This window comes from Myripristis murdjan, chromosome 6 (assembly GCF_902150065.1).
Source record: "Myripristis murdjan chromosome 6, fMyrMur1.1, whole genome shotgun sequence".
NCBI classification, from domain to species: domain Eukaryota; kingdom Metazoa; phylum Chordata; class Actinopteri; order Holocentriformes; family Holocentridae; genus Myripristis; species Myripristis murdjan.
The window spans coordinates 7712421-7728213 of record NC_043985.1 but is presented as its reverse complement, the minus strand read 5'-3'; the positions used below and the strand labels follow the sequence as shown (position 1 = coordinate 7728213).

Genomic DNA, 15793 nt, shown 5'->3' with positions numbered 1-15793 from the left:
AAATAAAATGACTCAGTATACTCTACCAGACTAAAATGTTAAAAGTTTAAGACTTGATGAGGCCACTGCTTTGGCTGTTGGAAGCCTTGTTTAATCTAATTCTACTGAAACAGCCTCTTTACTTGCAAGACAACATTTCTATTCTATTTTTAGGCTCATTTAATGAGTAAACAGTATCGAGGAGCTCGGCCAGTTGACCCCAAAAAACAAATCCATGCAGTGTCCTGCACATCTGTCCTACTGGCACAATAGACTTTAACTGGAGCTGACACATGCATTATTAGTAGGATCCAATACCAGGCCTCTCACCATAAATAACCATCAGCCAGGCATCAAGTTACTCAGCTGGTACACAGAGAGAAGCTGGATACTGGCTGGATGCCCCAAATGCTAACTGTTAGCATCCTGCCATTGAGCTGGACTTGCCAGCACAGGGTCTAAGATCCCTGTGCTTGTCCTCAGTTACTATGGTGACCGGCAGGGAGACTGCAGGAAAAGAGGAAGCCAGCCACGACATCACTAGCCAGCTATCTTTGAGTACTCCTGAGAAAGTTTGTATTTGTTCAGTAAAGAAAACAAATAGAAAACTCAAGCAAAACTATTTTGTGTGCTGTATCACTCTCTGTCCCTGTGGCAGAGAGTGATACAGAAAGTACAGAAGTTAATGGATCTTTCATGATGCTGATAACAGCCTTAATTCACTTCTTTGAGTGGATTAAGGCGGTTATCTTTAAGAATGTTAACTGGGGGGGAAGTCCACCTCAATGGCAGGAGGCTAACAGTTGCAGTTGCAGCATTTGGAGCATCCAGCACTCAGTAACAATGAGAGGAAGATAGCACCATTACTGTCCTAAAGCACAGCAAGAGGGAAAGTGAAATAATGTCATATTTTTCAAAATAGGTGAACTCTCCCTTTGATTTTTAAGTCATTTTAAAGACGTTTTGAAGGTTTGTGTGAAGTTTATTGTTTTGTTGTTACTTACTTGCCAGCGACATGTGCGTTCTCTATGAAAGCCAGGGCAGCCTCCAGCCCTTTCAGCTGAGCCACAGCATTAGACTCGGTGACGAATTTCTTCACCAGTCCCAGGTACTTCCCCCATTCTGGACTCTTCTCGTCCTCTATCCTCTGAAACAACTTCAGGGCTTCTTCATAGCCATTCAGACGGGCTTTCCACACCTGCATATGTGTGTGTGTGGCAGGGCAAATACATAAATAGAGAAAGTTAGATAAGCAGTCTCGGGGCTTTATCATGAACATTCAGCCAGGCTTCCTGGAGTACAAACTACCCATACATGTACACAGATACTCACAAATAAGTCAGTCTCTCCAGTTTCCAGTCAGACAGGTAGAGAGAGTTCAGAATGAAAGACTGGGGATGTGACCTACATTCATAATGACTGACCTGAGAAGCTCGTCTCTCTTGTATCTTATATCTCAAACTCCACTCTGATTGCCCTCTGCTCTTACGGTAAGCTAACTGCTTGGTGAAAGTGCATTGTTAGCTTTTCCTTTTGGGATCATTTGTGAGCTTCAGGCAAGGGTTTGCCCGGGCTTAAAAGGTCTCAGCAATATGCACTGCCTTGTTCAAAGCTACTGCTGTCAGTCAGCAGCCCTACGGTGAAGACAGCTGTCTTCCCTCTGATGTTCCCCATCCACTTTAAAAGTTCAAGAGGACTGAACTGTGAATGAGTTGGAGCTAGATTTGGTTTATGGCATGCAGGCAGAAAGCCAGAGTTCCTTCAATGGAGTTAAGTAGCAGTGAAGCAGGAAAAGGAAGCGGCATGGTTGGAGAGTTTAGCCTTCAGTTGAAAGGCTAAACCTGCTCATCACCGTAGCTGTGGTTCCATTTCCTGAATGATTCTCATTTTCATGCGATGACCAGAATGATCATTTTGGCTATCTTATCAAGAGCTGGTCAGTATATCGATATCATATCAATATAGTGATATGAAACCAGAATATCATCTGGGATTTTGGATATGGTAGCATCATGATACAGCAAAAGTGTTGTCTTGTGGTTTTTAAGGCTGAAATACATTACAGAGATACATTTTTCTTAATAAAAGTGCTCCACTTCCCTAGTCATCATATCCACATTAACAATGATTGCTTATCAAAAATCTCTTATGAAATCCCTTCAATATAAAGGTAGTGTGATATTTGATTTTGTTGTATCGCCAAGCCCTAACTACTAATCGGGAAAAAAATAAATAATTTTCACATAAATATGTGTCACCCAACATAAATTCATGCATAGCTTCACTTACTATAGGTTAATTAAAATGTGCTCCATCACATATGTTTCAAAATTACATGTTCCTGCGTATACTATATGTAGACATTCCTAAACTAACACTGGCGAGGTAACTATACTGACAGCAGTTTAGATGCTACCACTTTGTGTCGAGCCAGCAATCACCAGCAGCCAATCAGAAGTCTGTTTGATACTGAGCCGTTATGCTGTTCAGATTTGATTGGCTCGTCGTCAGGATGAGGGTCCAAATAAACAACAAACAAAGTAGCAAGTGGGTAAGAAATATTATGCGGAAGAAATTTTGCATGCTTTTGTTGATTTGGATGGGGCCTGTAAAACTAATGAATTCATATTATTTAATTATACAGTATAATGAGGGGGTTTTCCAGCCAAAGGAAAAGTGGGGAAACACATGGTGGTCCATGAAACAAGCCAGACTGCAAAAGGAAATGCAATTTCTAATTAAGAGCGTTCATTCTCAGGTTTTTCTCTGAATGAGACACAGGTGGCAGCTCTCTGAGTGCATTGGACAGCAAAGCCATTTTTTTCATTCCTTGACTTTTGAAGAAAACCTGTTTTCTGAACTGACTGGGCAGAAGGGAACTGAAGTGAGTGTCACACAGGGCAAACAGCAGTCAGTGTAGCAGTCACCTTGTGTTCACATTTCTGGTCGATGGGAAGCTTCATCCACTCGCTATCGTCCCCCATGTTGGCCACTCAGGGGGTGGGCTTCCCCACAGGTATTCAACTGGAAAACAACAACCATATTATCAACACAGAAAAAACACCTGGATCCAATGCACTCCATCTGCAGGTAAGAATAAAATGCTAATCATAAAAAGACGATCAGAAGTATGTCTAAAGGATGTTAGCATCATGGTCCCTTTTGCTCCAAAGAGCAAATGAACAAATCTACAAATTAAACACATTAAGAAAAACTGCAGCAACTACAGCAGCATTTTATTAATGCACAATGTTAACTTAACACTGAGTGTTATAAATATTTAACCACTGAATATGAATACAGTCACATCATAGCCAAACAATGATGACTACAGTGTTTTAAAAAAATGCTGACATCAAAGATGCTTGACAAAATATAAACCAAGAACTGATTTAGAATCTAAGTGGATTGGTAAATTTATGGGTTGGTCTGTATGACCTTAAGATGTAGGCCTATTTAGTATGACAAGAAAAAAACAAAAAAAGAAATCCTGGACGGACAAACAAACAAGTAACACCTGAAAAACATCTATCATATTTTGGTCTCGGCAGCCTCATTATGAGAAGCTGTTAAGATCCAAACTCATAAAATATGATTTTCACATCAGCTGTGTTTCAATAACACCTCAGTTGGAAAATGACAGTAAACAACACTGAAACTGCACGGGACCAAATCGTATGCAAGCTGTTATGACCGCTTTGTGTGACTGAGACGGGCCTGCACATCCAATACTGCAAAAACACCACAAGAATATATATGGAAACAGCACTTCAACATCTACTGCGGTCTCTATATGGCAAGAGGTTGCATTTTCATCTCAAAGTATAAAGTATTCCAGGTGAACCTCCAAACACAGCACACTGCTGCTCTGCTAAGGTCGGGTTCGGCCGCCCAGCTCCATTTTGGAACCCGTTCCAAATTAGCAAAATACCCAGATTTGTTAATCCCCAAGTTGAACAAATCCTCTTATCAAATTCCCGTTCCCCTGCTGATGTCATATGCTGTAGTCCCCAGTCTCCACTTCCCTGTGAGTTTATCAGCATAGACAGAGTTCAAAATGCATGGAGCAGATCTCCAAACTAAAATCAGGCTGCAACAAAATGCAAAATATTGGAGGGTCGTGTGAAGTGCAAGGCATGAGCACTCATCAACGCAGCAGCATGTAAAAGTTAACAAGTGTCATGTATTTGCCTTTATTGTGTAGAATGGCTTGATAAGGGATGGAAAACATTTGGATTTAGAGAGATTTGATATCAGACCCTGATTTGACTAAATGCTGTTGAACCCCTGCTCTCTATCATGCTTAATCTTAAACTCAACTACTACAACTACATAACCTTTCCATGTTCTGTGGTTGTTTGCAAACACTGTCTCTTAACCAAAAGGGCCAATGTTCATGTAGCAGTCATGTTCACTCAAGTCCTGTAGAGGGGCATCAGCTAAAATGTCTTAATTTTGCCGACTGAGATCACTTCAACTCCTATGCATTCATATATAATTTATTCAATTAGACTCTGTTTCTCTTTCTCTTTCGCTCTCTCAGACACACATATACCACTTGGAAGCACGAGCATGTGATTGTCTAATGCACTCTCAGGGAGGGGCTGTGCGTTCAGATTTCACATTGATCAGAGATAGTCTGGTAAACAAGCTGAAGACATCCTTATCCACATCCCAGTCAGCCTTGAGTCGGACGGGGTTTTTCAACTTTTACACCCCAGCTAGCACACAGGACCCAGGTTTATTCCAAAAAAAAAAAAAAAAAAAAAAAAACACTAGCATATCTGTCATGTGAAAACTGCCTTAACCCATCTTAGATTTCAAGCTCTGGTACAGACAGCACAGGTTTAGCTACAACCAAGTTCAAATATTTAAGTCCATTTCCTGAATATGACTGAAACTATCACACCAATGCTTTACAATCAAAACAAAACATCACTTTTAGCCAGGCAATATCACACCACAGTCCATTCAGACCTCTGCAGGGTGGATGTGGCTTTGCTTATCAATAAGGATAAATAATGTTAAAATCGTCATTAGACTGCACTGCTAATTTCCACAACATCTGATTCACCAAGCAGCACTTTAATTGGTTGTTAGTTATTATGGTGTGGCTGTCACCGCTAGCTACTGTTCAGTGTTTGGTAGAGGGAGATTGTAGGAAGTACGCGAAATTTACTGAAACAAGTGATGCTTGGTGCACTGCATGTACGCCGAAATGAAAAGAGGCTCATGATGATGTAAAAGCTCTAAAGTCATATTTGACATGTCTTTTTGCATTAGGAGGAGTTTTGCAGAAAGTTCCCGCAATACAAAATATATCATCACGGCTTTAAGGACAGCTTTTAGACTTAACCATAATTTTTATTATAATAAAGATGAAAAATTGGACTCGATTTACTCAGGCAGCGATGCAAAATCCATGCACAACCCACTGTGTGTTCCCAGAAATCTGACTGCACCCTCAGCCGTCGGATTCATTTAAGTTAGCTTGTTTTTGCATGCTATGTTGTTATCGAAGCGTTTGTCTGCTATTTCTTTTTTGGTCAAACTTGGACTTGAGAGCCTCGTCTGACTGACTGTCTGACTGTAATTGCTAGTTAGGCGACAAGCCGTTAAAACGAGTGTGCAACATACCATAATAACGACGCTGCCTGACGCTAGCAACTGCACTAACAGCAGCTAAGTTAGTCAACCTAGTTAGCGTTAGCAACCCGGATCCAGTGTTACGCCTCATTATGGTTAAATCCGCCTCAGTTAAAAGCCCAATCCTTTTTTAGCTAACACGGACCATCGTGTGACTTACATAAAGCGTAGAAAGAAGTAAAAGCGGCAACAAGTGCACAAAATCAGACCTTAATGCTTGCAATAAACGGCAGCTGGTCACTGTTAGCTGGTCGATGTTAGCTACTTAGAAACAAGGCTCAATGTAAGCTAACCTTCCCTCCGCAACACAGCCAGGCCTGACAACGCAGCTTCCAACGACAGCTACACAAACACAAGCTAGCACGCCATGTCACAGCCAAACGAGAGAATAAGCTAAAATAAAGAAATTAGTTTACATCGCTCGGTTACCTGTTCGGGGAGCGTTGTCTAGGAGGAGACAATATGATGCTGGCTGTCTTGTTAGGTGGATAATGGGAACACTACGGAGAAGCCCAGCCGAGCTTTGTCAAGCAACCGCCAAATCCTCAAGAATACAAGACACGACTTCCGGTTAGCGATTTAAAAAATAAAATAACGATTTACTACATGTAGGTTGCAGCACTCAGTGAGTAATACAGCGCACCAGAGTGAAGTGAATGAATTGTGTTAATGGAATTGTCCGAAATAAACGAATTCTCTCATTTATCTATTTCTTTTTTTATTTCACAAAAGTGACCAATTTTACGTTCTTGTTTTGAAATATGACTGATTTCCGGTGTTGTCCTGGTTGAATGTGTGCAGCTTGACGCTGCTCTTTGAAACGCCTCCAAGGGCGGAGAGTCGGCGGGGGAGGGGGGGAGTGGGGCGGCGGAGAGGGCACCACCCTGAAACTACATCACTCCGAAAACCGCCCTGTGGTGATAAATAAAATAAAATAAAATAAAATAAAATGGAGGAACAAAAATATGTAGTAAAGTAAATATATTTCCATATGTTCCAGAGTTCAGGTTTTTGTGGTAACACATCGTCCATTATTATTATTATTATTATTATTATTATTATTATTGGTATTATTATTGGTATTATTATTAAGGAAAATTTCAATCCAATGCTGTTTTCCTCACCAGAATCTTTTATGGTAACTTGTTAAACTGTTTATCACATTATAACTTCATTTCATTTTTCACATAAAATAAACATGAAAAATGACAGGGTGACACAATTATTTTTTTCTTTTTGGGTGAATCTTATATCTTGAATAAGATTGTATGCCCTTATCCCAGTGAGGAAAAAGTCTTGTAAGTACACAATATGTGTACACATTGCTTGATGATCCCTAATACATATAACACTGCACTTATGACTCAGATAAGCCACTCAAATGTGTTACACTATTGTAACGTTTATTGCGTATGTGGGGGATTTTCATCAAGTACATGTGCACTTAAAATACGTTCTCATGGGTAAATACACAAGTTATTACCCTGGCATACGGCCTTTGTAAAATAATGTGATACAAATAATCATATTATATAACAATAAATATAACAGAATTCCCATCATGGTCGTAGGTTAGTAAGAGCTATCTATAATGTATGCCAATGATCCAATAAAGCAGGAAATAAGGTCTATAATGATGATGATGATGATAATGATGATGATGATAATCACAACAACAACAACAACAACAACAACAACAACAACAACAACAACAATGTATTAAATCTTATCTTAAATGATAAACCCTGTTTGATAAATATGCAATAACTTATTATTGACTGGTTAGGAAATGTCTCAACAGACCAAACATCTTCAGATTTTTTTTTAATTATTATTATTATTTATTATTATTATTGACTCATTAATCAGTTTTGAATAATGCAGTACATTAGCCATTTATGCACTAAGACATTTAAATCCACTCCTCTCTGTTATTAAACATCTGCAGGTTTTGATCAAAATTAGTTTTGCAGCTGAAGCTCTGCGAGACAGCTGCATGGGAACTTTCCTCTGCAGGGGACGGGGTTCGTCGGAATTTAATTGGTGTAACACACAACAAGCCGCTGTTTCCATGGCAGTAGCGCAGCATCCCACCATCTCGAGACAGTCAGCGCCGCGGCGGCTAGCCAAGTAACTGGAGAAATGATGTAGCTCGACAGTCAGCAGCTTACACTTTATATGAATATATATTTATGTCTGACGTTGCTGTTAGCCTGCTGATGTTAGATACAGCGATGACGACCAAAGCCAACCGTTTTAACTCCACCGTCTCCGTTGACGAGTACCTCGGTAGGTTAGCTAACGGCGGCTAGTCACCGCTCACCTGTCTCACCTGTCACACCTGTCTGTGTCGCTAACGGCGGCTAGTTAGCTCACACCGTCAAGAGGAAACAACACCTTTTACCTGCCGTGCTCTCAGTCAGGGGTGTCAGGCGGGCTGAACGAGTCTAAATGTGATATTCAGGTAGCTCAGTGTCAACAACAGCTGCTAAAAATGAATTTGAATGTTTCAAAGAGAAGTTAAACTTGTGTTTACTCAAAGCTGATTTTGGTGACCTACAGCTGATAGATTTGCACAATAGTTTTTCAGTCATCAGGCACGTTGCCATAGCACGGCTGTGCGATATTGACCAAATTTCATACCTTGATATTTATGCCAATTATCTTAATATAACAATACAATATGACTATAGGCTCACACGTATTTGACATTTGAAGTGCAGCAACAGTGAAAATTAAGCATTCTTCTAAAAACAGCAAAACAACACCAACTCGACATAGAAAATGCAGTTACTTCACAAAGTCCTAGACTGTCTTAGGTTGCTTTAAAATAAATTGCTTTGAAATACATTTTGAAAAATTAAAATCAAACATTTTTCTGCAACCTGTTATTGCTCAGATCAGACCAGTAAGTGTCTTAGGCTAACCCTAACTCTAAATTTGATATTACCTTTTGAGATATTAATAGCACGCATGTTTATATCTGGATAACAACATGATAAAGATATATCATTAAGCCATTTGCCATAGTTTAAGCATTGGCAGCCCTGGAAAGATTGCACTACAAGCCCAATCAATCAACTGTGTGTGTGTGTGTATGTGTGTGTGTTTGTGTGTTTCTCTTGCAGCGGAGACTAACGTGCTGTTCTACCTGAGCGATGCGGTGACGCAGCTGTTGGAACATAAAGAGGAATACACCCAGTTTGGGGTGATTCGCTACTTCGCTGAGTAGTACGTTTTACCTCACAGCTCCCAGTAATACACACACAAATCTGGAAAACTAAAGCTGAGATGATGTTTTCGATATATCCTTATATATATATATATCTCCTTTTGGATTGTAATTGCCAGATATTATGCATTGAGCACTAAAACACTGAAGCCCGGGACAAGAATATGAATAACATGCCAGTGCATATATGATCAAAACTCTCACACAAGAATCGATTCAAGTTAACAACCAATGGAGTCTTAATAAGTCCTACAGTAAATATGTAGGAGTGGATCACACTGATTGACCATTAGTTAATTTTTAATAAAAGGCCATTATCTGGAAATGGATGTATTGTCCAAGCCCTAATGGTAACACAGGCACATTATGGCGGTGTCTAGTTCTTAAAACCGACTAAAAAGCAGACAATATTATGATAAAATTTGGAAAAAGGCTAGGAAATTCATGAATCCAACATGTACAATTATCTAAAAGCTGTCAAAGAAATATTCAAAGTGTAACCAGTTTAAGGAGTCTGTCCCACTCACTTCTACAAAATACTACTTGCCAAATTCAAAATGTGTTTTTTTTTTTGTTTGTTTTTTTTTTTTGTTTTTTTCCAAAAAAAGCTCACTTGGAAGTTCAGCCATCTGTCATGCAGGCAGGTACAGCGCTCCAAGGTTCAAGAATAGGAAAAAGAGAGAAAGATATGCAGAGCCAGAATCTCACTGTATCTATGGTTTATTCAATCTATATCCTCGAATTTGTAGCTGCAAGAACCAATCTAATGTAATCTGATCTAATCTAACATTTATATGACAGATTGAAATGTCACGATTGAGAAAGTCAGTCAAGCAAACAAAGCAAGGACACAGTTTTCTGTTCCACACTTTAGATTGTGCTGTCTGAAGATGTTGGTGGTTTTGAATGACACAACATGCAGCTGATACACAGCTGTAATATGCTGATTATGCTGCTTTCATAATCAGAAATAGGCTCTTTATTGATCCCCGAGGGGAAACCGGGTCAACTGCAGTTGCTCAAATTCTCAAGAAAAGAAGTGAATTATACTTAACTATCCTTAGACTTAAATTATAATTATTTGACTCTGGAAGGAAGATGCAGATCACTTCTGCTTTGTTACATGTGTGTGTTTGTGTGTGTTTCTAGTTTCAGCAGTGTGAAGAACAGTAACCACGTCCTCTTTAGAGAGTTTAACTACATCAAGGCGACTCCTCACAACAGAGCCTCCTTCATCAGAGTCTTCTGGAGGTGCTACAGACAGATCGGCAAGAGTGGAGGTAGGAGAGGGAGAGACAGACAGACAGAAAGAGAATATTACAATGTGCACTAGAAACTAAGTAGATTACACAACTTATTATACTGCATTTTGGTAGAAACAGATGATAAGCCTGTTAGAGCCATCAACTTTTCCAGCAATCTAAACATAATTTCATTTATCATGAAGTTGTCTCATAAACTATTCAATGAGCATCATGCCGTTGGATTAACAAATGCCATGCACTCCTACTTGATTGTGCTTATGGCTCATAATGCCTTATCACTGCCACTTCAAGTAAAGTGTTGCCTGATGTCTAGGAAGCCTCAGCAGAGGCTTAGTGGATATTAACTAGACTGTGACAACCGCTAATTATTAGTTTGCATCAGATGCAGTTAAAGCAAATTAGATGAGGAGATAATACTTAGTGTACATGTTTGGTATTTATAGAAGCCCTAAAAGGCCATACATTACATTTTTTTGTCTTAATGCTGTTATTTCAAGGTCATGAATAATATATTTCATGATCTTGAGATAATAAAGCTTGTTTTCTAGTGGAAACGTGTTAATTATCTCGTTATCTCGAGAAACTAAAGGCCAGTTTCTGGAGATAACAAGATTATTTATTATGAGAACCACATTCAGGATTCAAGATCACTGCCCTGACTGTCAAGGAGGATTCATACCTGAACAGTACATCATCACAGTGAAAGAACTGGCAGTCCACACATTCATTTTTTATTGTTTGCTGTGAAAACACTTGAACTGGTGGCAGCTGGTTTGCTCACAGCTGAGAGCAAGAAGGCAAAAAGGACTTGAATATCTTCTCATATGTCTATCAAGTGTGCACCCTCCTGTCTCCCTGTCATTGTTGCTGCTGTCCTCCATGTTTGTTCTGGCAGGCTCTACTGACAATGAATGAATGATGCTCTGACAGTGATGGGAGCTGTGAGATCTCTTTGGCCAAAAAATAAATAAATAAATAAAAATAACAGATGAATCATTACCCTTCACATAGCCATCACATTAGCAGGAATCAGACATGAATCCAATGGAAAACATAGGAAAGTCACACAAATCTGATATGAAAAGATCAGATTTTTGTGGGTTTGTTTTTAGTATCAAGAATTCTGTGTTGTAGTCTGCCTTCTTGCCGTAAGACAGTAGTTAGTGAGGAATGCCACTGCTTAGTGCATATCTCTTTCTTCCGTATGTGCTCTCTTGTAACAGAAATGTAACTTTTAACAACTATTATGAGTGCAATTAATTAATTTGGATATTAAGTAAATTAGTAACTAAGTGAATAAGCTATTACACTGAAACCTGGTTCAGCAGGTTCATAGCCCATTTTGGTGATGTAATATGTGGTCATTTACTGATAATAAATAAGATGTAATGTATTGTAAAAAAAAAAAAAAAAAAAAAAGTATTCAAGCATTCAATAATGCCAGGGTGCAACCACAGGTGAGGAAAAAAAATGGCCAAAAATATAAAGAAATAAAAAGAAAGAGAAAGAAAGAAAGGGGAAAATAACATTTATATTTAAGCATCAAGGCACACACACTGTCAGCGCACAACTCATAAACAGATAACAAGTGTTTCTTGTCTTTTCCAGTCAGTCTCAGTCCAAAAAGTTCATATATTACACATGTACTACAGATCTGCAGATTATCAAATTCAAAGCCATTGGATAAAACCAGATGAAGGGTGTGCACACATTCATGCGTGTGCCCAGAAACAGATTGAATCAGATTAAAAGCTTCAATAAAGCTGATAATGTCCAGCACAAGAGGTCTGTCTGGGCAGCAAATATGAATAGTGACATCGCCCCAAATTAGCATCCTGTCCCATTTGGGTGCAAGGAATTCTGACAAGTCTTACATGAAGTCTTACATTCAGTCTGATTGATTACTCTCATAAGACATTGCAGGCAGCATGCAGCAGTCCCCCGGAGAAAGTTCAGCTAACGTCCCATCATTTACCATCGGCCAATCATTATGATTATCCAGGTCTTCTGCAGTGGTCAAGGCATACTTGGCTGAAAAAAAATATTTCAAAAGGGGTACATTATTGAAAAAACTTTGAGAACCATATGTTAGTGCTATTTCTTCTTGTATTTCAGACTTACTGTCCATGCTGGAGTACAGGTCTCTGCTTCAGTTACTGTGTCCTGACTTCCCTGTGGAGACGGTGCAGAGTGCAGCCAGGTCAACACACACACCATTACACATCAGTACACACGTTTTAAAGAACTGTATGGACCAGGATTTCTTCAACTGTCAGTCTTTACCACAAATGGGTCACAAATTAGTTTGTTTACTATAGTATACTATGCCAGGAAAAATTAATATCATCATACCACAACTTTTACTCTACCACACTAACAGACGAGCATGGAGAATTTAAAAAGACCTGACTTGACCCGTGCTCTATATTTTGTGAATATATAATTGATATATTCACTTTGTAAACCTTTGGTGATGCTTCTGCATTCATATAAAGTCAGTGCTTTGGGAGTCTGGACCTCAGTCCCATAGAAAATCTGTTAACTGTTTGCCTTCCTGTAGGATTGTTCTGATGGACGACGCCATTGACTTTCTGATGTCTTTCTCCGACTTCCTCTTCGCCTTCCAGCTGCAGTTCTACTACCAAGGTACTAATGACAAAATTGTCTCACCACAGTGCCTGTCTGTGTGTATCTGGGCTGTGAAAACTATACATTCAGTTCATTCAATACAGCTATTACACCAATTATTCATAGAGCATTTAACTTAATGTTACGTAATGATTATTCTCTTGTCAAATAGTTTGAATTAGAAGTGAATCAAAGCAAGACTCGAAGGCTAATACTGATATTTTCGAGCTGAGGTTGTTGAAAGCTGATATGTATAATATTAAAAGACTGACTAGCTCTGATTGGGGAAGGACCTCCATCCTTTCAGAGACAAATGACACTGACTGGACCGGATCTGATCTAATAAAAGTTTAGTGCCAGGCCTTATATCAGAAAACTCAAACACAGGCTTGGTGTTTACACTGCTCCGTTATAATTCAGAGTAAACCCGTTTTACACCCCCCATGTGTCCCTGTAGAGTTCTTGGACAGTGTCCTGGTGATCTACCAAGATCTGTTATCAGGGAAGAGTCCCAACACAGTGATTGTCCCGACCTCGACCTCCATGGAGCAGCTCCCCCCTGTGGCGGCAAAGGAGAATGACAAAGAGGGGCAACAACAAGATGGAGTGGACCCATCCACGCTGGCAGAGTGTATAGATGCCCTGTGTGACAGGTTTAAACATAGGTAAAACACACACACACACACATTCCTCGCTACTGGTACCAGACATTCTTGGCCAAATCTGAAAAGTGAAAGTTGACCCTAAAACAACATTTGACCCCAAAAGTGCAGAGTGGCACAAGGCACTCTGGTTATTTGAGTATTTTGAAATAATGGCATCCATGAACAGGGAATTCAGTTTCTCGTCCAAACTCCTAAAATGATGAATATTCCCACCTCTTTCGACATTTATTGTAAACTAGAGACCAAATAAAATGTACATAGAGGTTACAAAGTCATACAATGGAATTTTACTGGAAATTTCAAGTTTCAGAATAAAAACATACTGCATCAAGGAGAGTGTTCATCCTGATTAGGCCACTTCTATGCTAGTTTACTTCTGATTCATATCTGATCTGACACCGGGTGAAGCTGTATCTGTCTGTGCTGTATCTTATCCACGCATGTCCACACAGACAGCAATAATGATTTTCACTGGGCTGTTTATCTGTGTCTGTGTGTAGTTTTCCTCCCAGGTCCTGCATGAGAGAAATACTGGATCAGGTTGACAAAATCTCATACTACAGCTTCTTAATGAGCCTGGCTAAACATGACACCATCAACCACAACATAGGTAAAGTGCATACTACTGCTTCTCTTACTACTCCTGTTGTTGCTACTCCTGTTGCTAATACTACTAATACTTCTGATAATACTGCTGCTAATACTGAAACCATTTCTATTACTACAACCACTGCTAATACAACAGCTGCTGCTGAAACTACTACAGCTCATACTACCTCTACTACTACTGGTATTACTACTGCTACTCTTACTTAATATTCAAATCATGGCATCAACACCCACACTGGAGCCTTTTTATCATCATAATATATTAAACAGTCTGATGTTTTTGAAGCAGAATGCTCCTCTGTGTAGTTTGCAGATCACTTTTTAAATCTATCCTCCCTGTCTTCCCTCCTCGTCTCTCTGCAGGAGCGCTGCCAAACAAGTCCGAGTTGCTGATTGACCCAGAGATGGATCAGGAGCTGGACAAACTGTGAGATCTCTCTCTCTCTCTCTCTCTCTATTGATCTATTTATCTCTCTCCCTCTCACTCTCTCTCTCGCTCTCTCTCTCACTCTCTCTCTATCGATCTATTTATCTCTCTCTCTCTCTCTCTCTCATACACACACACACATTGTGTTGATTGTATGTTGTGTCACATGACTATGTATTTTCTTTTTCTGTTTTGTTTCCCTCTTCAATCCCCTCTTTGCCTATCATCTCTTTACTTTTTATTTTCTTGCTTTCTTTCACTCTCTTTTCTTTTCCTCACCCTTCTTTCCCCCGCTCTCCGCCCCTTTCCAGTATTTCCCAGATCTCAGTGAGTCCAGGCAGCAACAGCAGTGGCAGCGCCGTGGGGGGATTAAAGGAGGTGCAGAAGAAAGCCTCGCCGAGGAGGAACATCCACCACAGGAGGAAGATGGAGGTGGAGAGTGACGGCTCCACGGAGGAGACCGACTCCTCCGAAAACTGACCTTTCAGTCTTTAACCTTCCAGTTTCTCCTCTCTGTGACCTGCCATCTGCTGTCTTGCTCCAGAAACTCTCAACAGAATGTTAATTGTGTGCTTTTCCCAGTAAGGAGAAGTGTAACGAATTGCTATTTCAGTTTCTGTAATAATACATCATTTGCCACTCCATAAGGCATTACTTTATTATGATGAAGTTGTTGTTTTTTTTAAAGATTAACAATGATGTGGATATTATTTTGAGGCTGCTAAGTTATATTTTGTGCTGATATTTAATATCTTTACCTTCGACCATTTTCATGTCAAAAACATCTCTCAAAAATTTCAAGTATTTAGTGTTTCCTCTATGAATTTTAGTCTTGTCAAGGTGAAAAGCCTCTGGAAGGAGCTGGAAATGTGAAATGGTAGAAGGTTGACTTTCTTTGGGTGGGAATATTCTCACTTTACCAAGTCAGATGCTGTTTGGAAACTGACTTACCATGATTTTTAGAAGAGAGCGAGGATGCCCTGTTAAGGTGTTAAGGAAAAGCTGTGCATTGAGTTCCTGTCTCTGTTGTTTCTGTTTCTGTTTCTGTAACTGTAGATTTGTGTTTTTCCAACCTTAACCCTACAGGGCATTTATGAAGGGAGACATGAACACAGATGCAGCTCATTTTTGGAGGAAAAATGAATCCTCTCCCTGTCTGCCCTTCAGAATTTCCAGCTCAAACTTGAGCCCTCTATGTAGTATTTATTTATTTAATACACATTCACTGATGGAGAGAGCAATGCGATTTGAAGTCTCATGAGTGCATGTGATGCAAAATGTGTGAGGATTATTACTGATGTCATGAGTAATAAAGATATAACTGTGACTTCTGATATGGAAA

General features: G+C 39.6%; 2 protein-coding genes across 4 annotated transcripts in view; one reads left to right on the top strand and one right to left on the bottom strand.

The window, feature by feature from the left end:
- The window catches only part of ckap5 (cytoskeleton associated protein 5), a 42172-nt gene extending 36010 nt beyond the window's left edge, over window positions 1-6162 (bottom strand). For all 3 annotated transcript variants that reach the window (XM_030052851.1, XM_030052852.1, XM_030052853.1), the window contains exons 1-3: window positions 6055-6162; window positions 2907-3003; window positions 984-1177 (exon numbers count right to left, since the gene is read on the bottom strand). In XM_030052851.1, the coding sequence (XP_029908711.1) occupies window positions 984-1177; window positions 2907-2963 (251 nt within the window). In that variant the 5' untranslated portion in view covers window positions 2964-3003; window positions 6055-6162. The remainder of the gene's footprint in view (window positions 1-983; window positions 1178-2906; window positions 3004-6054) is intronic.
- A 1520-nt stretch (window positions 6163-7682) lies between these two features.
- On the top strand, window positions 7683-15778 carry cstpp1 (centriolar satellite-associated tubulin polyglutamylase complex regulator 1). The gene is made up of 9 exons (XM_030053979.1): window positions 7683-7914; window positions 8754-8856; window positions 10007-10137; window positions 12238-12322; window positions 12683-12768; window positions 13208-13415; window positions 13916-14025; window positions 14388-14451; window positions 14763-15778. Exons 1-9 carry the CDS (start codon window positions 7818-7820, stop codon window positions 14929-14931), a joined length of 1053 nt encoding a protein of 350 aa, XP_029909839.1. The 5' UTR covers window positions 7683-7817; the 3' UTR covers window positions 14932-15778.
- The last annotated feature ends 15 nt before the right edge of the window (window positions 15779-15793 follow it).

Coding starts and splice junctions, on each gene's coding strand:
- cstpp1 (XM_030053979.1), top strand. CDS start 7,818: ATGTCTGACGTTGCTGTTAGCCTGCTGATGTTAGATACAGCGATGACG. Junction 8,857..10,006: donor ATTCGCTACTTCGCTGAGTA/GTACGTTTTACC, acceptor GTGTGTTTCTAG/TTTCAGCAGTGTGAAGAACA. Junction 10,138..12,237: donor ACAGATCGGCAAGAGTGGAG/GTAGGAGAGGGA, acceptor CTTGTATTTCAG/ACTTACTGTCCATGCTGGAG.